At 36.0% G+C, this 23,801-nt stretch overlaps 2 protein-coding genes across 2 annotated transcripts; one reads left to right on the top strand and one right to left on the bottom strand.

Moving 5' to 3' along the window:
• Positions 1–3,917: 3,917 nt before the first annotated feature.
• Positions 3,918–5,639, bottom strand: LOC110465677 (histone H2A). Its single transcript, XM_021521642.1, has one exon. It carries the CDS (start codon positions 5,570–5,572, stop codon positions 5,171–5,173), a length of 402 nt encoding a protein of 133 aa, XP_021377317.1. The 5' UTR covers positions 5,573–5,639; the 3' UTR covers positions 3,918–5,170.
• Positions 5,640–5,783: 144 nt separating this feature from the next.
• On the top strand, positions 5,784–23,683 carry LOC110465688 (UDP-N-acetylglucosamine--dolichyl-phosphate N-acetylglucosaminephosphotransferase-like). The gene is made up of 8 exons (XM_021521669.1): positions 5,784–6,018; positions 9,962–10,082; positions 10,738–10,951; positions 16,006–16,152; positions 17,244–17,328; positions 18,413–18,601; positions 20,479–20,713; positions 22,226–23,683. The coding sequence occupies exons 1-8, from the start codon at positions 5,861–5,863 to the stop codon at positions 22,289–22,291; spliced, it is 1,215 nt and encodes a 404-aa protein (XP_021377344.1). The 5' UTR covers positions 5,784–5,860; the 3' UTR covers positions 22,292–23,683.
• Positions 23,684–23,801: the final 118 nt, after the last annotated feature.

Below are 23,801 nucleotides of genomic sequence, written 5' to 3'. Positions count from 1 at the left end.
GCACGGCCAGACCGGGGTTCGAACCAGGGACCCTCCAAACTCTAGACAGACACTCTAACCAATTACGCTAGCTGCTCGTCGGCTATCGGCCCAGTCAAGTACTGCTACAATACAATGAAATAATTACTAAGTTTCAGATGGATGTTAATCAATCCAAATTCATCACTTTTTTTGGCTATAATGATTTTTTTTTAAATTGATGTTTTTTATAAGAATTAAAAACATGAAAAAAATGTAAATAGACAACCTATTTTTTGGTGCCGATTTCAACCGCTGATGATGTTGAAGTTTTGTTATTTGATATTGAACACCCATGCTCAGAACTAACACTAATAGATACATGTTATACAGTAATTATTCAGTTTGAGGGTTGAAAAATTCTGCCATATTCTTTGCACATTTTTGTCTTGCTATTGTTGATGATCAAGTTGATATTCTCTCCAAGAAATGTTTTTTGAAGCCTCTACAAGCAGCTGCATGTAGATTTCAGCCCTATTCCACCATTTGTGTTCATTGTCTACTTTGAAATACAAATGAAAAATCGAAATTTGAAGATGAGTTTGTAAGATGTGTGCAGTAAGGTGAGTTAACGAGTATGAAGTAAAGGGAGGCAGTGAGTATGCAAAAAAGGTGAGTTAATGAGTATTTTTGATGTAAGGGGAGGTAATGACAGATACTAGTGTCATCCTGTCACCCTTATTCTTGAAAAAAGGAGACTTGTTTGAGTTATTCTCGCTGTAGAAGCAGAAATCAGTCTAGTTGATTGATCTTTGTCTCAATTGTCACATATTTGAATGTCTGTTGCATGCGAGAGTTTTTTTTTATCTGAGGTATGTATATTGGTGCTAATCGAAAAATAAACTGACAAAATAAATGATTACTTCAGATTTGTTTTTTGTGAATTTCAATTATACTGTCATAACCTATATTATATAATTATGTAGCAGGAAGTGAAAAATTCACGGCCAGACCCTCCAAACTCTAGACGGACGCTCTACCAATTGAGCTACCTGGACGCCAACAATCGACCCAGTCCATACCTCTCATATCAAGCGCTGATTACGATGTCATATCCAGTTGTTCCCATGATGTCGTACAGTTTCTTTCTACATTGCAATGTCATACCCATGTAGAGGGCAACAGAATAACAACACCCTATGGGGCGACAATATTTATATCTACATTGCAATGTCATACCCATGTAGAGGGCAACAGAATATCAACACCCTATGGGTCGACAATGTTTCTTTCTACATTGCAATGTCATACCCATGTAGGGGGCAACAGAATAACAACACCCTATGGGGTGACAATATTTATATCTACATTGAAATGCCATACCCATGTAGAGGGCAACAGAATAACAGCACCCTATGGGGCAACAATATTTATATCTACATTACAATGTCATACCTATGTAGAGGGCAACAGAATATCAACTCCCTATGGGTCGACAATGTTTCTTTCTACATTGCAATGTCATACCCATTTAGGGGGCAACAGAATAACAACACCCTATGGGGCGACAATATTTATATACATTGCAATGTCATACCCATGTAGAGGGGAACAGAATAACAACACCCTATGGGGGGACAATATTTATATCTACATTGAAAGGTCATACCCATGTAGAGGGCAACAGAATAACAACACCCTATGGGGCAACAATATTTATATCTACATTACAATGTCATACCCATGTAGAGGGCAACAGAATATCAACACCCTATGGGGCGACCAATGTTTATATCTACATTGCAATTTCATACCCATGTAGAGGGCAACAGAATATCAACACCCTATGGGGCGACAATATTTATATCTACATTGCAATGTCACACCCATGTAGAGGGCAACAGAATATCAACACCCTATGGGGCGACAATATTTATATCTACTTGCAATGTCATACCCATGTAGGGGGCAACAGAAAATCAACACCCTATGGGGCGACAAGAGAAACATTGAGTTGGTAAAACGAGAAATTTCAGTCAAAGGTGGGAGAAAATGATAAAAAAAAAGTTGAGACGAAAAATGTCAACTCGAATATTAAAAGTAGTTATGGTGACATACCTTTTGGTCCACCAGTTGTCGGATAGTTAAAAATTGTAGAAAAAGTTATTGTTTTGAAAACAGATTCAAGACATGTAGCATTATTGTATGCAACAAATCTAGTCTTTTAACCCTTTCACCACTGTAGACCATAATGGACTCGTCAAGATCAATGCCTGCGATAGTCAATTTAAGTTTCATAGGGGTGAAAGGGTTAAGTTTCAATGAATATCATTGGCGATACAACTCTTTCAGTGAAGCAAGCACATGAATCTTTTCTCTTCAGTTGGCAGTCTCTTTTCTCGTCTTTAACCCTTTCACCCCTATGTAACTTTAGTAGACTCTTCCATGCATTGATCTGGATGAGTCCATTATGGTCTACAGTATTGAAAGGGTTAATAGGGATGGGGAGGGTACAGGGAACAACTCCAGGACATCTTTCTTGAAGCAGCATTGCATATCAACACTGGTAGTGATGGGCAGATGGTTACAATCATAATCGATGATCAACTTGAAACCGTCGGTAGTGAACTAGTAGACGATCAATTATATATTCAGTTGATAATTTTTTGGTACTAAATACTCAAAGTTACAAAACTATTGTTAAATCAATACACGTTTTGTTTCCTTCTTTTATAATGATAAAATTGAAGCCAATTTTACATTGTTTTGACATCAATTATATATAATTAAGTATGTAAAATAAATGACTTTCAATATATCCTACTACATTGTAAAAAATATTCAGTTCAGAATTTGAATAGATTCTATTGATTATGTTAGGGTATCTTTGAAATTGATTTTCGATTTTAATTAATCATCAGCCTATCACTATACACTGGTGTCGAGTCGCGACACACTATTAATATTTGTCTCATTACAAAATATAACAAATTCCATAATTAATACTTGGCAATGACTTTCAATATGGAGATTCAAAGAAGTATATAAACATATTCCAGGTTCAATACTCGCAACATTGAGTTAAGAAAATCATAATGTAGTTTTCATGAAAATTTTAGATTTTTCTTACTTTGCTATAATTTTCTATAGTGGTCTCCAACTCAAGTTAGTATATAAACACAATCCAAGTCTGAAAATCCTATTTTTAACTTTAATTTTTAGTTCTCTTTAAACCGATTCTTAGCATAATTAACAAATAGAAGTATAATTCAGGTAATAATGGTTCATATTATCTGCGCGAGTTTTATATTATCGCGGCATAAATCCTTCCTAACTAAATAATGAAATTGAATATGAATAGAGGCCAATGTTTTCTTTTGATCTTTGACGTTTAACAATTTCATCCTTCAATAGATACTTTCCTGAATTTAGAAAGTCAAAATATATTTGTCAAATAGACATGTCCTTTAAAACCCACAAGTCAAAGCTCGTTTTGGAGGAGTCGAAAACATACTCTCAAGGATCTATAATCGAAAGCCTGGGGAAGTGGTTCTCTATTTTTACACGATGACTTAACTTAACACATTCTTGGCAATGTTTGTACTATAAGAACCCTGGAGTTTTTTTCTTTCTTTGTATAACATCCTATTAACAGCTTAGGTCATTTTTAGGATGTGGATAACCCTGGAGGACTAAAGCTACTGATAATATACTCATGTATACTATACATATCTATTGTTTGTACTTCCTGTGCTCTAGGCATTATTTGGTCGCCCTGTGCCTACCACATCGTTGTCAATGGGCTGCTTAACAAACTCGAGACCTTATCACAAAATTTCCATCAAACTTTTGACACCAAGACAAGACTAATGATCAACGTTTGTTCAGCAATTTCGGTTCTACATCCTGACCTTGGGCAAGGCCCATAGTCTGTGCTTAAAAGAAATAATCATTTCTTATTTCACATTGTATCACAAATTTTATTTGTTTACACAACATAAGATAATGTGGAATGGACATGTGATTACTTCTACTAATCATATTCAACATATCTACTATGTTTATTTCTTAATACTCGAGTATTATTATCAATACCTTATACGAGACACATACGGGTGGTTACAAACCACAGTTCATTTTCAAACATCACAAAAATAATATCTGGATGACCGTAAAAAAAGCTTTTAAATGAAAAACTGCAACATTTATGTTTTGATCTAGCTTATCTAAATGTACCATTTGTAAAGTAATACCTAGCCAAGTCCACAGGTGCTGAACACTTGTATATGATATGTACCGTTACTGTTATCTAGTATATACACATCATATTATTGTGCCCAAATCCAGTCGATTCTGTACCTTTCCAACCCTACCAAATGTCTTTGAACATGTCGACTGGTACATAATGGCTGATTTCCTATAGAGTTGCTTTATTTTTCAAAACTAGTAACCTGGATGTTTGATTACAAATATTAAATTTATACTTTCATGGGTTTACAATTCCGTATCAATCAGTCATCTGTTCAATTCAATTCAATTAATTGCAGTTAGCTGTTTACACAAACTTTATAAACCATCTTGCCAGATTTATTCATTATACTATCAGAAAGTACTGGCCGAGACGCATTTTAGTTTCCAACCCACATGAAATAAAGACCAGCAATCTAAACAATAGAAACCATGATTCATCATTCTTGATAGATCAACATACCTTCAGATTTCTAGCCAGAAATGAGCTTTCATTAAAAACAATAGCAAAATATGTGCATTTTAGGTTTGAACACTAGAACCATTAAACAGTATCAACATCTTCTCAATATGCTAATTTGCAAATGTATGTGTTAAAAAAAATGGTTCATTAAAACACCTAATCTAGTAATGTCAGTTAATTGGATCAGAAATGATAACTACATAGAAACGCTATACAGGTCATTATATAGGACACTTGACCCACTTTCTATTTCGGTGATGAAACGTTTAAAACTAGGGGGTCGCCACAATTTAGTGCAGAAGTGATATAGGCGTTCATTTTAAAAGTTCGTCATATACACTTTTCAATCGGCAAGTCCATTACCAAACACAGCTTTCGTTTACCCGATGTACAATACAGCAAAGGACAAAGTATGCGCATTTCGAGTGGTCTCGAGAACTTTTCGTGTAGATTGGTTGGCCCTGAAAAGGGCCGTTGATTGTTATGGGGAGTTCAGTCCATTTAGAACTCCTGGGATTGTGAAGATTTTCCCTTGGTAGCTCCGGTCTTCTTGGGCAAGAGTACAGCCTGAATGTTGGGCAGTACACCACCCTGGGCGATCGTCACTCCGGACAGCAGTTTGTTCAGCTCCTCGTCATTCCTGATGGCCAGCTGAAGGTGGCGGGGAATGATCCTAGACTTCTTGTTGTCTCGGGCTGCGTTTCCTGCTAATTCAAGGACTTCGGCCGCCAAATATTCGAGAACGGCAGCGAGATAGACGGGAGCACCTGCTCCAACTCGCTCGGCGTAGTTTCCTTTTCGGAGAAGCCTGTGGATTCTACCAACAGGGAATTGAAGTCCCGCTCGGCTGGATCGGCTCTTGGCCTTGGATTTTGTCTTTCCGCCTTTTCCTCGTCCAGACATCTTGAGCTGCTTGTTACGTATTGTTTGTAGGGTTCAGAAGTATCAGAATGAAACTTCGCGCGAAATCGGGTCTTTTTATAAGCTTCGGTGGGATTGAAACGATAGCCAATGAAATACAGCCAATTCAAAATATTATCCAATCAATGCCGACCTTTCTCTCCGTCGTCACTGCAGGAAGTGACTGTTTCAGATAACGCTTTATCACGTCGAAATCACACGAGAACTGACATGGCGGATAAAGTAATATTTTCACTTGTGGTTTAGATAAGATTTTAACAAATTACGAAAATGGAGCTTAGTAGTACACAGACACACCTTTTGATCAACACAGGAATGTCAGTTTTGGGCTTCCTGTTTTTGTTGAACATAATCCCAAAGTTTAGAGACATGTTTGTGGCTGCTAACCTCTACGGAATCGACATGAGCAAACCGGGGCGTGTGAAAATGTTAGTATCTCCCCAGCTGTTGTATTTCATCAGCATGTCGTTTAACCTCACCAGTCTACTTAAGAACATACCTTTCCCCCATTCTTGGGTATTCAAATTTCAAAGCTTGATAAACAGTTTCGGTACAACCCCGCATGCGGGTTATACTTCTCAGGTCCAGTACACTCTGCCGATTGAGCTATATAGCTATAAAGACCTATATAGCTATATACACCTATAAATTATAGCTGTATTGAGCTATATTTTCTCAGATTTCAAATTTCATTAAATTAAAGCAAAGTCGCATAAAACAATAAGGTTAATGGTAATGTTGACTACAAAAAGCATACAGTTAGATGTTTATTTTCATTTTTCATAAATGTAAAATTTCCGATTTCTTTACATCATTTTTTTTTAAAAAGAATACTTATATTTAATGTCTTTTGTTATCAACCTAATGATACAATCTTCTTTTAAATGCGACTTTGTTCCGTTTTCCTTAAAAAAGAAAATCACTTGAAAATAGCTCAAAAGACCTATTTCAGATAGGTCAATAGAGCTATTATAGGTCTTTACAGCTATATAGCTCAATCGGCAGAGTGTACTGGACCTGCTTATACTAAATAGTAACCGTTTACAGTAACATTTTCATTACTTAAATGGGAAATAATGTGAAATAAAACACACAAAGGTCTTTCAACGATATACATAAACAAGGCGTCATTCTTTCAACGTTATCTAATAAATGATACAATGAGGTACAATTTGGCATTAAGAATGATTTATTGACATGTCTAACATTTCACAGTAATTTTTGATAGATATTATCAAAAATCGCATTAATTTACGATAAGGTAAATATTATTTTGCTAAAAGATGTTTACTGAAAGCGTTGTCTACTTAGAAACTTGATGTAACTTTACCGGAAGTATTGCATCTATTTTTGGTACTTTCCCACATGCAAATAAAGTTTATTTTTGCATTTAAAATGCGACTTGGACAAACAATTAGAAAAAGTTAAGATTAAAGTGATTTTGGCTTTTTTTAGTAACAAATCCATACCCAAAGTGGCGTATAATAGGTGAGTTTGCGTATTATACGCAAGTTAGTGGTTTTCCCCGACTTGATAAATACAGCAAATTTAATTTTATACTTGACTACCGTTATTGAATTGAGGTATTCATGAAAAATTGTTGAACTAAATGATTTAGATGGCTTCATCTCTTGAAAGAAAATATCCATGAACAGTATCATACGTATTGAATGGAACATAGAACATTTCATGCTCAGGTACTTTTCACATTTGTACTTGATGCATCAAAGAACTATGCAGTCGTCAATGGAGAAAAAACATAGTGATAGGGTTTGTCCTCTTAACAGAATAATTAAATTTCAAAAAAACATTTGCACAGATGTCATTTATATAATTATGTCTAAAAAATGTTACACTTTGGATTATTCCATTATTTTCTTTCTTGGAGATGTAATTGTATAACCTGAAACATTTTTGTTTTAGCCTAATTTTTTTGTATCCCTTCTCATAACTTGCTTAGTCTCAAATTACAGAAAACAAAGGACACTACCTGTATAGGTTTCAAAATGTCAAATACTGCAAATATATATATACATGTATGTACATAACAGGGTTCTCCCCAGGTTAGCTGATACAGCTCCGTAAATATATATATATACATGTATGTACATAACAGGGGTCTCCCCAGGTTAGCTGATAAGGCTTTGTATCAGCTTCAGTTTGAAATCCTCCCTGTCGTATCCGCTTAATTGACCCATTTCACCTTGTTACTTGTACTGAAGGGGGTCTTTTTACAGAAGAAATTGACACTGATTAAATCACAAGGCTGACCCAAGTCCAGCAATTACCTTACTGGTCAGGTATATTGCCATAGGGGGCCTGTAATTAGTGGGCAGGGGGACCGGACGACAAGCCCACAGGTGTCTGGCAAGCTTGCTCACTGGAGCCTAAAGCAATGACCACCAGGTCCATGGTCAATAGGTGGTTAATTGAAGTAACTGCTGTAGGATTAACAAAACAAACATTTATTACAGCTATTATAAATTAATACAAAACTCATACACCTTTCTATAATTTTTTTTTTTTTTTTTTAGAAAAGGGACATATTTATTTCTTTGGTTTTAATGTTCATCAAAAGTTTATAAAAAAAAATTACAGTAAAGAAAAGTATCTATTTAAACATAATATTACACCCCCTCCCCTTAAATTTAATAAGGTATTATAATTATGAGCGTGTCCGTCTTGAACGTTCATTAAAAAAGAAACATACACAGCTTAAAACAAATCTGGGGAGAACCCTGCATAAGTTCTATGTAGTAGATATGAGATATTTCCTATGCAACCTTATATTGCCCCTATTTTACTAGTAGTTGATTAGTTTTTAAAGTAATTTGTATATTTTCAATTTTGCATGATAGCACAAAAAATCTGCATGTTTAAAATCATTTCATGATAATTATTTATGCATAAAATGATAGGGAACATAAGGCCAAGCGAAAATATTTTGGGTTTCGGTTACATTACCCTAAGTTTGAGTGCCTACCCTAAACTTTTTGTCAATTTTCAAAGAAACACTAGGCAGGATCACTCATATATAAACCATATATAATCGTTTTTAAAAATACAAAATCCCCTCTACCTACCTACTATTTGGGCTGCAACGATATATCCCAATGCATATATTTTAAATATTGTGCAATACACAATATTTTTTAGAAGGTCGCGATACACTAATTTACGATATTTTCCAGATTTTGTTGTTTTCACATTTAGTCCACTTATATACATTCCCACATGGCGATTGACAGTTCCAGCTCAGCATACTTGTCAAAGCTTCAAAGTCATGCACATTTTGGACTAGATCTATATGCAACATAGCTTTTCTTTTTGCTTTTACTATTACTATTGTATATTGCGATGCTTATCGTATTGTGACCACAGTATTGAGGTATGTTTTGTTTCGCCATGTTGATGTATCGTTGCAGCCCTACTACTTACCCTAAATTTTTGAAACATGTACAGGAAACACATTTATTTTTTTGTTTGGCCTAAGTCAACAAGCTTCAGTCACAAATGAAAAAAACCAAAACAATATAAATCATGTTCTTTACTTATACAGTCATTTCATAGAAATATAGGATCTTCTGTCTAAATAAGTGACTAATTATATAATAAAGTCAATGTTCATGCTTCGGGTACTTCGGGTAGACTGATAGCCTGGTACCATGAAAAACTTGAATGGCCTACTGACTGTAATTTATCCTGTTGACCAAATAGTCTGTTTAAAATTTCTCCAATTAGAACCTGGCATCCAAGTATGATTCATTACAAACATATTTATGAAATGAACATTCTGTAGGCCTATCATGGTTGCTGGAAGTCAACAAGGTTTGTGTATCACAAAAATTTGCTTTCGTAAAAGACGACTGATACCTGGAAATGGTTAAGATATTGAATTTGAAGGTAGTAATTAGTGTGGGGAATCGGTTGACATTTTATGATCGATTATTGGTTACCATTAACCAACCGATGATCGATTAATAATCGTTTTATAGAAATACATAGTGAAATCCTCTATGCTGTTGTTGCGAATCACTTAGGCAAATAAAAAAGTGATACCATGTAATTATTTATAATATAAGAAATACCTCTCTTCAAACACTGAATCTGTTATATATAGTCCTAACTAGCAGCCATGAGCTAAAAGTAAGTCATGCAGTGATGTCAACAATTTTACGTAGTAGCTGGGAAAGATGTCTACTGTACACTCCATAATATCTACACATTAGAATTCCGACTAAAATCAATCGTGGATTTTGTACTTGATTAATCAGTTTGTTAGCCGCCTAACTTATCGATGCTCGACTTGGTCGATTAATCGGAACACCACTATAGAAGTACCGTAATTCACTGATCACCATCATTTTTCAGCCCAGAAGCCCAAGGTGTGGTGTGTGGAGCCGTGTTCCTCATCATCATGTTTCTCTTCATCCCGTTCCCATTCTACAAACATCTGGCTGTCAACCATTCTACTAAGTTCCCCCACAATGAGGTAATACTGTGGCCTGCCAATGTTCAAACACCAAATTTAATGGAATATTAACCCTTTCACCCCTATGTAACTTTAGTAGACTCTACCATGCATTGATCTGGATGAGTCCATTATGGTCTACAGTGGTGAAAGGGTTAATATAAAATTATTATTTTATTGTTAATACAAAATTGTACACTCCTGTGTTCACTTTAAAATTGTATAACACTTTTAGGAAAGATTTTTTTTATATACTAGACTAATTTCAAGAAATAAACATGTTTATGATGATAGTTTGAGACCAGTATATCTCAACTCTTAGCAAATACGTTTTCAGGAGTACTTGTCCCATAGCTCGTGGACAACGTGGTTTAATTTTTGATAGCACTATATATAGCTACCAGTAAGAAAACCCCTGACTTGATTCATTTATACAGTAAAACATGCAGTGTTATAGTTATATTGTCACCATTATACAGTAAAACTGCCACCATTAATTAATTATACTGAAATCTTTATTAAACTGTCAAAATTCATTTAGCGAAATTTTGGTTTAAATACTGTTCTTTGTAGAAGTTTTACTTGATGTAAAGCAACTTTAAATTTAAAGATGGAAACTAATTAGAAGTTTCACTGTTGTGTGAGATATATATATTTACCCATTGTTATGTTACAGTACATCGAATACATCGCGGCACTGCTGTCCATATGTTGTATGATATTCCTGGGATTCGCTGACGACGTGTTGAACCTGAAGTGGCGTCACAAGCTATGGCTACCGACCATGGCGTCCCTTCCTCTTCTCATGGTGTACTTCGTCAACTTTGATTCGACCATCATCATCGTACCCCTACCTCTGCGATCCTATTTGGGTCACGACGTCAACCTAGGTATGTAGTCCGTGATGAAATGAACACAAATTCAGGCAAATTCAAATAAGATTTAAGTGCATTTTTACCAAAACAGAATTCTAAAAAACCACAGATGTTTATAATATGTATGTACATACAAGTAGGAAGGGATGGAGCGTCAGATCTGATGACGGTTGCTGAAACATTTAAACTAATAAAACTTACAGTTAGGGGAACCCTTGGTGTTGACACTCCATCACTTACCTTCTTGTGTTAACCTTCCTTTGATGGAGCTCTTCTACATACTTCGGCGTCCACCTCAGGTTCCTCCACCGGTACATCCACCGACCACTATACCCACCGGGTGTTGGATCTCGTTGCCCTATTAATGTATTGGTGTACCCATACCTTTATTTATTTCTACAAAAAGTACATTTAACAAATTAAAAGTATAAGATTTAGTAGAATTAAGGGGATTCCGTATACACCATAGCCTTTCTGCTTCCAAACCATATCCAAGGTTTTTCTCATCTGGCAAGAAGTGCATATATATAAGAACCTCAAGTTATTACTATTTAGATTTGTGTGCTATTTTTTTAGATTTTGATCTTTTTGATGGACTTATTTGTAATTAATTATATAATTTATATTATGTTAAATCTTTCTCTACCATCTCACTTGTTTCTAATATTGAAATCCCATTTCTCGTGTTTTTTCTCAAGAATTTTTTTCATGTTGCCTTTATTATATTACCAAACCCCCTTCATAATGACAAAATTTTGCAGGATAGTGTGACAAGGCTTTTGTATATAGGACATGTTTGAATCTTTGTTTCAGGAGTGTTATACTATGTGTATATAGGACTACTGTATATGTTGGGATCTGTGTTTCAGGAGTGTTATACTATGTGTATATAGGACTACTGTACATGTTGGGATCTGTGTTTCAGGAGTGTTATACTATGTGTATATAGGACTACTGTACATGTTGGGATCTGTGTTTCAGGAGTGTTATACTATGTGTATATAGGACTACTGTACATGTTGGGATCTGTGTTTCAGGAGTGTTATACTATGTGTATATAGGACTACTGTACATGTTGGGATCTGTGTTTCAGGAGTGTTATACTATGTGTATATAGGACTACTGTACATGTTGGGATCTGTGTTTCAGGAGTGTTATACTATGTGTATATAGGACTACTGTACATGTTGGGATCTGTGTTTCAGGAGTGTTATACTATGTGTATATAGGACTACTGTACATGTTGGGATCTGTGTTTCAGGAGTGTTATACTATGTGTATATAGGACTACTGTACATGTTGGGATCTGTGTTTCAGGAGTGTTATACTATGTGTATATAGGACTACTGTACATGTTGGGATCTGTGTTTCAGGAGTGTTATACTATGTGTATATAGGACTACTGTACATGTTGGGATCTGTGTTTCAGGAGTGTTATACTATGTGTATATAGGACTACTGTACATGTTGGGATCTGTGTTTCAGGAGTGTTATACTATGTGTATATAGGACTACTGTACATGTTGGGATCTGTGTTTCAGGAGTGTTATACTATGTGTATATAGGACTACTGTACATGTTGGGATCTGTGTTTCAGGAGTGTTATACTATGTGTATATAGGACTACTGTACATGTTGGGATCTGTGTTTCAGGAGTGTTATACTATGTGTATATAGGACTACTGTACATGTTGGGATCTGTGTTTCAGGAGTGTTATACTATGTGTATATAGGACTACTGTACATGTTGGGATCTGTGTTTCAGGAGTGTTATACTATGTGTATATAGGACTACTGTACATGTTGGGATCTGTGTTTCAGGAGTGTTATACTATGTGTATATAGGACTACTGTACATGTTGGGATCTGTGTTTCAGGAGTGTTATACTATGTGTATATAGGACTACTGTACATGTTGGGATCTGTGTTTCAGGAGTGTTATACTATGTGTATATAGGACTACTGTACATGTTGGGATCTGTGTTTCAGGAGTGTTATACTATGTGTATATAGGACTACTGTACATGTTGGGATCTGTGTTTCAGGAGTGTTATACTATGTGTATATAGGACTACTGTACATGTTGGGATCTGTGTTTCAGGAGTGTTATACTATGTGTATATAGGACTACTGTACATGTTGGGATCTGTGTTTCAGGAGTGTTATACTATGTGTATATAGGACTACTGTACATGTTGGGATCTGTGTTTCAGGAGTGTTATACTATGTGTATATAGGACTACTGTACATGTTGGGATCTGTGTTTCAGGAGTGTTATACTATGTGTATATAGGACTACTGTACATGTTGGGATCTGTGTTTCAGGAGTGTTATACTATGTGTATATAGGACTACTGTACATGTTGGGATCTGTGTTTCAGGAGTGTTATACTATGTGTATATAGGACTACTGTACATGTTGGGATCTGTGTTTCAGGAGTGTTATACTATGTGTATATAGGACTACTGTACATGTTGGGATCTGTGTTTCAGGAGTGTTATACTATGTGTATATAGGACTACTGTACATGTTGGGATCTGTGTTTCAGGAGTGTTATACTATGTGTATATAGGACTACTGTACATGTTGGGATCTGTGTTTCAGGAGTGTTATACTATGTGTATATAGGACTACTGTACATGTTGGGATCTGTGTTTCAGGAGTGTTATACTATGTGTATATAGGACTACTGTACATGTTGGGATCTGTGTTTCAGGAGTGTTATACTATGTGTATATAGGACTACTGTACATGTTGGGATCTGTGTTTCAGGAGTGTTATACTATGTGTATATAGGACTACTGTACATGTTGGGATCTGTGTTTCAGGAGTGTTATACTATGTGTATATAGGACTACTGTACATGTTGGGATCTGTGTTTCAGGAGTGTTATACTATGTGTATATAGGACTACTGTACATGTTGGGATCTGTGTTTCAGGAGTGTTATACTATGTGTATATAGGACTACTGTACATGTTGGGATCTGTGTTTCAGGAGTGTTATACTATGTGTATATAGGACTACTGTACATGTTGGGATCTGTGTTTCAGGAGTGTTATACTATGTGTATATAGGACTACTGTACATGTTGGGATCTGTGTTTCAGGAGTGTTATACTATGTGTATATAGGACTACTGTACATGTTGGGATCTGTGTTTCAGGAGTGTTATACTATGTGTATATAGGACTACTGTACATGTTGGGATCTGTGTTTCAGGAGTGTTATACTATGTGTATATAGGACTACTGTACATGTTGGGATCTGTGTTTCAGGAGTGTTATACTATGTGTATATAGGACTACTGTACATGTTGGGATCTGTGTTTCAGGAGTGTTATACTATGTGTATATAGGACTACTGTACATGTTGGGATCTGTGTTTCAGGAGTGTTATACTATGTGTATATAGGACTACTGTACATGTTGGGATCTGTGTTTCAGGAGTGTTATACTATGTGTATATAGGACTACTGTACATGTTGGGATCTGTGTTTCAGGAGTGTTATACTATGTGTATATAGGACTACTGTACATGTTGGGATCTGTGTTTCAGGAGTGTTATACTATGTGTATATAGGACTACTGTACATGTTGGGATCTGTGTTTCAGGAGTGTTATACTATGTGTATATAGGACTACTGTACATGTTGGGATCTGTGTTTCAGGAGTGTTATACTATGTGTATATAGGACTACTGTACATGTTGGGATCTGTGTTTCAGGAGTGTTATACTATGTGTATATAGGACTACTGTACATGTTGGGATCTGTGTTTCAGGAGTGTTATACTATGTGTATATAGGACTACTGTACATGTTGGGATCTGTGTTTCAGGAGTGTTATACTATGTGTATATAGGACTACTGTACATGTTGGGATCTGTGTTTCAGGAGTGTTATACTATGTGTATATAGGACTACTGTACATGTTGGGATCTGTGTTTCAGGAGTGTTATACTATGTGTATATAGGACTACTGTACATGTTGGGATCTGTGTTTCAGGAGTGTTATACTATGTGTATATAGGACTACTGTACATGTTGGGATCTGTGTTTCAGGAGTGTTATACTATGTGTATATAGGACTACTGTACATGTTGGGATCTGTGTTTCAGGAGTGTTATACTATGTGTATATAGGACTACTGTACATGTTGGGATCTGTGTTTCAGGAGTGTTATACTATGTGTATATAGGACTACTGTACATGTTGGGATCTGTGTTTCAGGAGTGTTATACTATGTGTATATAGGACTACTGTACATGTTGGGATCTGTGTTTCAGGAGTGTTATACTATGTGTATATAGGACTACTGTACATGTTGGGATCTGTGTTTCAGGAGTGTTATACTATGTGTATATAGGACTACTGTACATGTTGGGATCTGTGTTTCAGGAGTGTTATACTATGTGTATATAGGACTACTGTACATGTTGGGATCTGTGTTTCAGGAGTGTTATACTATGTGTATATAGGACTACTGTACATGTTGGGATCTGTGTTTCAGGAGTGTTATACTATGTGTATATAGGACTACTGTACATGTTGGGATCTGTGTTTCAGGAGTGTTATACTATGTGTATATAGGACTACTGTACATGTTGGGATCTGTGTTTCAGGAGTGTTATACTATGTGTATATAGGACTACTGTACATGTTGGGATCTGTGTTTCAGGAGTGTTATACTATGTGTATATAGGACTACTGTACATGTTGGGATCTGTGTTTCAGGAGTGTTATACTATGTGTATATAGGACTACTGTACATGTTGGGATCTGTGTTTCAGGAGTGTTATACTATGTGTATATAGGACTACTGTACATGTTGGGATCTGTGTTTCAGGAGTGTTATACTATGTGTATATAGGACTACTGTACATGTTGGGATCTGTGTTTCAGGAGTGTTATACTATGTGTATATAGGACTACTGTACATGTTGGGATCTGTGTTTCAGGAGTGTTATACTATGTGTATATAGGACTACTGTATATGTTGGGATCTGTGTTTCAGGGGTGTTATACTATGTGTATATAGGACTACTGTATATGTTGGGATCTGTGTTTCAGGGGTGTTATACTATGTGTATATGGGCATGCTGGCTGTGTTCTGTACCAACGCCATAAACATCCTAGCTGGAATCAATGGCCTGGAATGTGGGCAAGCTGTGATCATTGCGCTTTCCGTCCTCCTCTACAACTTTCTTGAGATGTCGGGTATGTATACTTGTGTCCAACTATGGAAACACGTTATTATTCAGACAAAGCTTCCTAATTCATTTATATTACATTGTAACAGGAATATTTTTATGTGCTAAGGCCCTAGTGAAATTCCCTTTTTCAATGGGTGAGGAGGGCTCCCACAGCTATACAGACCCCTCAGCCGCTTGTTTACTTTGTCCTGAGCTCCTATTTATAGAAAATGAATTCTTTGCTCAAGCCAACTTTCTCGTAACTCCCTTAGATCATGAAACATTCAAAACATTATCAGATTCAAGTCTCCCAAAAGTTCTTCCATATCATTGACAAAAAGTGACTATATCACTGGAACAAGAAATTCGGCTCGAGCACAACATCTGACTTTGAGCATGAGAATGTTTTCATGAATACGGCCCTGATGTTTTACACAATCTGTTAAAGGTGATAAGAAAGGAAAAAATAAATTTTATTCAAAGTCGGTGGGCATTTTAAAACAAATAATGTTAGTTCTATAGAACTTTTGACCACCAGGCCCACTGGGCCTCTTGTTTACTTTGTGAATGTCCTGATGTTTTACACAATCTGCTACAGGTCCCTACCACCAGGCCCTCTGGGCCTCTTGTTTACTTTGTGAATGTCCTGATGTTTTACACAATCTGCTACAGGTCCCTACCACCAGGCCCTCTGGGCCTCTTGTTTACTTTGTGAATGTCCTGATGTTTTACACAATCTGCTACAGGTCCCTACCACCAGGCCCTCTGGGCCTCTTGTTTACTTTGTGAAGGGCCTGATGTTATACACAATCTGTTACACGTCCCTACCACCAGGCCCACTGGGCCTCTTGTTTACTTTGTGTAGGTCCTGATGTTTTACACAATTTGTTACAGGCCCCTACCACCAGGCCCACTGGGCCTCTTGTTTACTTTGTGTAGGTCTTGATGTTTTACACAATTTGTTACAGGTCCCTACCACCAGGCCCACTGGGTCTCTTGTTTACTTTGTGTAGGTCTTGATGTTTTACACAATTTGTTACAGGCCCCTACCACCAGGCCCACTGGGCCTCTTGTTTACATTGTGTAGGTCTTGATGTTTTACACAATCTGTTACAGGTCCCTACCACCAGGCCCATGTGTTCAGTGCCTACTTTATCATACCTTTCCTCGCGGTCAGTCTTGCCCTCCTCTACTACAACTGGTGAGTATAACCCTGTAAACTGTTGCAAGGTAATAACGAACCCCGTCATTTTTTTTTCGCAGGAATAACCCTGTCATCAGTTGTACAATAATAACCTTGTTACCTACTTGTCCAGCAATAACCCTGTCATCAGTTGTACAATAATAACCTTGTTACCTACTTGTCCAGCAATAACCCTGTCATCTGTTCTAAGGTAATTTTTAACCTTGTATTTGTTGTCTGGGAATGATATTTTTTGTTTCGGAAAACCCTGTTGTTGTTTGTGCCGATATATAACTTGAAATTGGTGATGGGCAAACAGTTTAAAATCATTATGAAAATCAGTGTTTAATCAGAAGCAGTTAACAGATCGATAATCAATAGCATACCGGTAATCGGTTTATTATTTTATGGGACTGTAAACCCAAACAAAGTGAGAACGCCTACTATTACGTCAAAAGACAGAGTTGTTCAGTATACATTAGGTTTCGTTCCTTTATAATGAATGGATTTCAAGCAACTTTTATGCAGTTCTGTCGGTCATATAGTAAAAGTCATAAGAATAAATGATTTTCAATGCATAGTTTACATTGTATATATACATTTGACACTTTGATTTCTTTAATGAACAAATTATATATCGAATATGGAATTTTCCAGGGGTTACGCTCACTTTGGCTCTCTACACCCCTGGAATATGTTATAACAAAATTGAAGGTTTAGTGTGCAGCATCTTGTTGGTGAGACAAGAAGACTAGTTTGATCCTTTGATGTACATCAAAAGAATCTCTCGGTCACGTGACGGTAGAATTGACTTTGAAGTCGGGTGTCGCTCATCTGTAATCTGTAACCAGGTCCTAAAAACGACAGGTATCAGCCTGGCGGTTGGTCAGGATTTTTTACCTGAGACTAATAAAATGGCTAGCCACGTGCCTTCAATTTTGCTATGACATGTTCCAGGGGTGTAGAGAGTAAAAGTGAGCGTAAATCCTGGAGTATTGAGGATGTGGTAGGTAGGGATACCTGAAACACATAAATTTTGTTTGGGCCTTATATGAAGATGTTTACTGGGTGTGTTCTGTAATAAGCCTGTTCTGTGTTGTAGGTACCCCTCCCAGGTTTTTGTCGGAGACACCTTCTGCTATTTCTCCGGAATGACTTTTGCTGTGGTAGCTATCTTAGGACACTTTAGTAAAACCATGCTTCTCTTCTTTATACCTCAAGTGATAAACTTTGTGTACTCCGTACCTCAGCTCTTCAGAATGGTACCCTGCCCTCGTCATCGACTGCCAAGGTAGGTGTAATCCAAGTCCACACCAGTGGCCCATGGTCGTGACTCATAGAATCAGGCTTCCTTTGTAGGTGAAACCAAAGGAAATAACCTTCAACATTTCAGTCAGGAGAAGATGAGTGTTGAATCTTGACAGAATTGGAAAGTCAAGGGATTCATAGTAAAATAAAATACTTTATCAGTTTGTATTTATATTTTCCATGTTTCCACATCAATCTATGTCTGATTAATATAGGGCATCTCACTTCCGGTTCAGACAACATAAAAACGATCAAAAACAGCTTGATGGGTTATTATGATATATCGGTTATTATGATATTTTTCTCTGGCAAATAGGATATCATAATAAGCGGGTTCCACTGTAATATACATTGTTTATCCAGCCACCTCATTCCTCTTTCATGTTGCACATGCTAGTAGATTTTTTATGCTTTGCCAACACAGAACTGCAGGGGTTCAAAAACCAAATCCTTTAATCACCGGTAAGTGTTTTGTAGCACTCTACTGATTAGCCTTACATGTATTGCACGAAGTACAACCATACAAAATAAATCTTGTTACCAAACTTGTAGAAAGGGGGATGGGCTTATTACTGGGCACCAACACTATGCATGGAAAGTAAGGAAAAGTTGGGGGTGGGCTTATTACCAGGTATGGGCTTATCACCAGTGAAAAACAGTACTATCAAGCTTGTGTTTCCTGAGAGAGATTGGACTTTTCTAAGTAAACTTGTCTTGACAATGCAGCTAATGTTCCAGACATTTTGCTGGGAATGAATGTGGGTGGGCTACTTAGTACCCACTGTCCTATATAAATACATACTAACGTGTTCAATTTTATATTAGCACCTTAAAATAAATAAATATACAACATTTGCTATAGCGCACTATCTAGCTAACAAAAGCCACTCTAAAGCGCTTTACAGTACATGGATATACAATCAATACAAATTTGAGGAATTTGCAGGAGCTGCCTTATCAGGCGCTAACTACTAGTCCTATGCCACCTAGCTAATATTTCCTTATGTGTGTATACCTGCGTGTGTGCTGGATATATATTGTGTTCACTCCTTAAATGTACAAATTGATATTAGAAATTTAGCTCTATTTTTTTAAATTTATAACTTATGGAGAAAGGAGCATCAGAAATAAATGCTACAAGTTACAGAAAAAAGTAAGCCCTGTTTGGCTCTACAGTGAAACCTTGTTATACTGCCACTATTTTCCAGAGAATTTTGGCATTATAGAGGGGTTTGGCAATAATATGGGGGAAAGATATAAAGGAATTCTTAAGAAATCAAGAAAAAAGGGACTTTGAAATATGATTGTGGTGAACAAGGTTTACGACAAAGTCCAGATTTTCTCCCTTAAATAATACTAATATTCTATTCATTAATCAAGTAAGGTCTGTTCCTTATGGGGAAAAAAAATGAAAATTACAACTAAGAAGTCGAAATTTAAAAAAATACCTGTACATTAACACGGGCATAGACTTTCTAAAGATAATTGATAAACCAAAAAATAATATTGAATTTGATAAGATCAAGCCAACTACAGTGTGATTCTTATTACTGCAAATCTAATATTTATAGATTAGATTTCTTAGCCGGTATTTCATCATTTCAGAATCAAAGTCGGTCTTATGTACAGGATTTCAATGATGTTCAAGTTTCGCATTCGTGAGTCATGATCAAAGTTCCGATGTTTTAAATTTTTTCCAATGGTCCCGCAAAGATCGAAACATCAAAGTTTGACTGTATCAAGGTTTAAATGTTTATGAATACCTAAATCCTTGATAAATCCTTGAACATCCATCCCTGTATAATAATATCAATATGTATTTGCCAAACAGTGCTGTATTTTAAATATTTTCCCTTGCAGTTACGACCCAAAGACCGATAAGCTGAAGATGAGTATGGCTGTTATGAAGTCCTCCAATCTAAATCCCCTGGGGCAGGGCATTATTTGGGTGATGCGGACCCTGGGGGTGCTCCATGTGGAGGAGGAGAAGGAGGAGAAGATGACCTGTAATAATATGACGCTCATTAACCTCATCCTAAAATTCACGGGTCCACTTCACGAACGAACGCTGTGTGTGATACTCATGATAATTCAGGTAATATTGTGTCTGCGTCATAGTTCATAGTCTAACTAATAGAGTACTGTATAACAGGTTATTTACGGGGCTTAATTTTTTTGGTGATTTTGACCCAAAATTAGACAATTGAATTTACACTGATTATAATTTTGTGATCTAGACATGTGAAAGGAACTGAGTTTTTTGCACAGAGACTGGACACTTGGCAAAGGAAGTATTCAAATTAATACGTGTTATTTAAGGATTAACTTAAATATAATTTTCATGTTATGGAGGTATAACACAAAAAACCGGAGTGTACTCTAAATAAACCGTGAAGCGGTTTATGATGAGAGTACACTCTGGTTTTTTGTGTTATGCCTCCATAACATGAAAAATATATTCAAGTTAATCCTTATAATTTAATCTACTATACACAATCCCTGTGGAGATCCACTTTTATTGATGGACTCTTTTCTCTTCGAAATTATTGTGCTGCAGTATCAGCCAATCAAAAACGGCGTTACAAACGGCGACGTCATTTTTTACGTTATTGGCTGATAACATAAATTTTTAAGCCAATGAAAATGCTTGTTACAAGCAAGATTAAATTATTACAGCATACTGAGCAAAAGCAAGTCAGTGTATTTTGATAAACAAAACATCAACAATGTAATGTAATCTATTTTCAAACATCCTGTAACACCGATGTATACGAATCATGACAACCACAGTCGCTTTTTCATGACGAAATTCGGGTTATAATTTTTTTTATCGTGGCTCATTTTTATGCTTGTCATTTTATTCTAATGTTCATGACATATTGTCGCAATCACGTTATTGACCCCCATTAGTGCGAAAATATCCTGCTATATGGTATTTTGCTCCTCTATGATGTAGACAGACAAATGCCAATGTCTTGATAAGATATTTTTAGGTTGATATGATATTTCAGGTTCAGAATGAGGCTTTGTCAGAGGTGTTGATCCTCAAAAATCTTATCCCGAGGGTTGAGATTTCTGTCTACGTCATGGATATAATTGTTTACGTTCATCACCCACAGAAGGTGTGACGGACCATTATAAGGACAATGTGACTTTCATTTCAAGGTCAAAGGTCAAAGATCCAATAATTGTCGAAGGTCCAATTATTTCTCTTATTAAGTAAAACAGTGCTTGCGTTGGCAATGTTTTTCTTGAAAAAAAATATCTTGATTTAATTCCAAATATGTATTTTTCCAATATTTTGTTCATCAATAACAAAAATGTTATTTCGGTTTATTAATATATGAGAATGGTTTGACCAAAATATAGTATTTCAACAGAAATTTTAAATCTTTAAAATATGATTTGAAAGTTAAAATTACGTGAAACGTGGAGAAAACGTAAATAGAAGCATTGAACTGTTTTTGTATGGCAATTATGATCTGATTTGAATGACAGCTTTGCAAGCAAACAACATACCCTGCATTACGATTTGTTTGCTTGCAAAGCTGTGTCGATGCTTAAGTATTTAACATGAAACAGTGGTGTTTTTCTGTTGGTATTTCAGGTGCTGTGCAGCTGTGTAGCATTTTTTATACGATATCAATTGGCCAAAGTGTTCTATGGAGACTGAGTGTGATGTGTAACAAACTGTTCCGTTAGACTCAAAGTTAGACTGTGGGAGTGGCCGGGGATACCCGAGTGACCGTTCGAGGGACTGACCAGAAGGCTTAAGTCACTGACCAGTTAAACATACCATTGGGATGATCTTGATGGAATGAATGCATGTTGCCAATATCAAACGTGTAACCTGCCAGGGCCTAAATTGAGATATTAAATCTTTGCAATTTGGCAATATTCAAATTTCTTTTAGTAGCAATTTCTGCTTCAAATTTTTCTGTGCACATTTAATATATGAAATATGAAATATTAAATTTTCCATACTGAATACTGGGAAATTTTTCATTGCAGTATAATTTTCAGGGTTTTTTCGCCCTCCATAATGAGGGCAAATTTATCATAACAGGGAACATTTGAAATCAACATAATATACATAGCAAATAAAAAGTGAAGAGGTAATTTCATATTGAGCGAAAATGAATTTTACTGTCAAAGGGCGAAATTTTTCCAGTATACAGTATGCAACCAGCACAACAAGATAACTAAAAGAGTTAATTTTACAAATATAATGAATATTTTTCTGAAATCTCAAAATTACAAAAGTTGAATATTTTACCTGCTTTTCCAATTACTCAACCTAACAATTTTGTGTCTGTTTTATTCAAAGACTATGTATCAATAATTGCTGGGCTGTGTCTGTGAGAAAAATACTAAAAGTGTGTTAGCGCTATATGTAGTGAGGGATTGTATGTGTGTCTATGATATTAACCATTTAATTTGGTTTCTTAATAACAAACTATTCAGCCAAGCGCTATAGGTAGTGAGGGATTGTATGTGTGTCTATGATATTAACAATCTAATTTGGTTTCTTAGTAACAAAATATTCAGCCACATTTATTACATGATTTTATAACAGTAAAAATAACCTTTTTGATGAATGTGTTAGCTAATTAATTTGTCTGTCTGTCGGTAAGAGAGTGTTTGAGGTATTCTTTTTAGTTAAACTTCACATTTAACACGGTCTAGGGACGCCCAAATTTCACTCGTTATAAATGGTTCTCGCTGTAAACTGTTAAACCCAATCAATCTGGAGAGTCAACTCCCATCCACTGTCATTGAATTGTACCTACTTCATGTAAATAGAAAATTTGTCTGCTAGATAACCGAACTACTTGGTATTCAATCGAACGTAAAACCAATCAAACAATGAAAGTGTAAAAAAATAAACCAAAAAAACCCACACAAAAGCCAAATTCACCCCACAGATTTTCACAAGAATCAGTCTCCTTGTTTTTAATCGCTCAACAAAATCCTTTTATAGCCCAACATCAGATAGTGAAAGTTTGTTATTGGTGTTTCTAGGGAAGTACGGGAGGGATCTTTCTCAAATTTTAAATGTAGGTTCCCCTTGATCCCTCGTTGTGCATGTTATATTTTGAGACTGATCATAAAAACAAAATGGATTAAAAGAAGAACTAAACAGGTCTTTCTCATATTGCAATGATCGATTCTACTTCTTTCAC

This window comes from Mizuhopecten yessoensis, unplaced genomic scaffold (assembly GCF_002113885.1).
Source record: "Mizuhopecten yessoensis strain PY_sf001 unplaced genomic scaffold, ASM211388v2 scaffold11097, whole genome shotgun sequence".
NCBI classification, from domain to species: Eukaryota; Metazoa; Mollusca; class Bivalvia; order Pectinida; family Pectinidae; genus Mizuhopecten; species Mizuhopecten yessoensis.
This window is presented reverse-complemented; position numbering and strand designations above follow the sequence as displayed.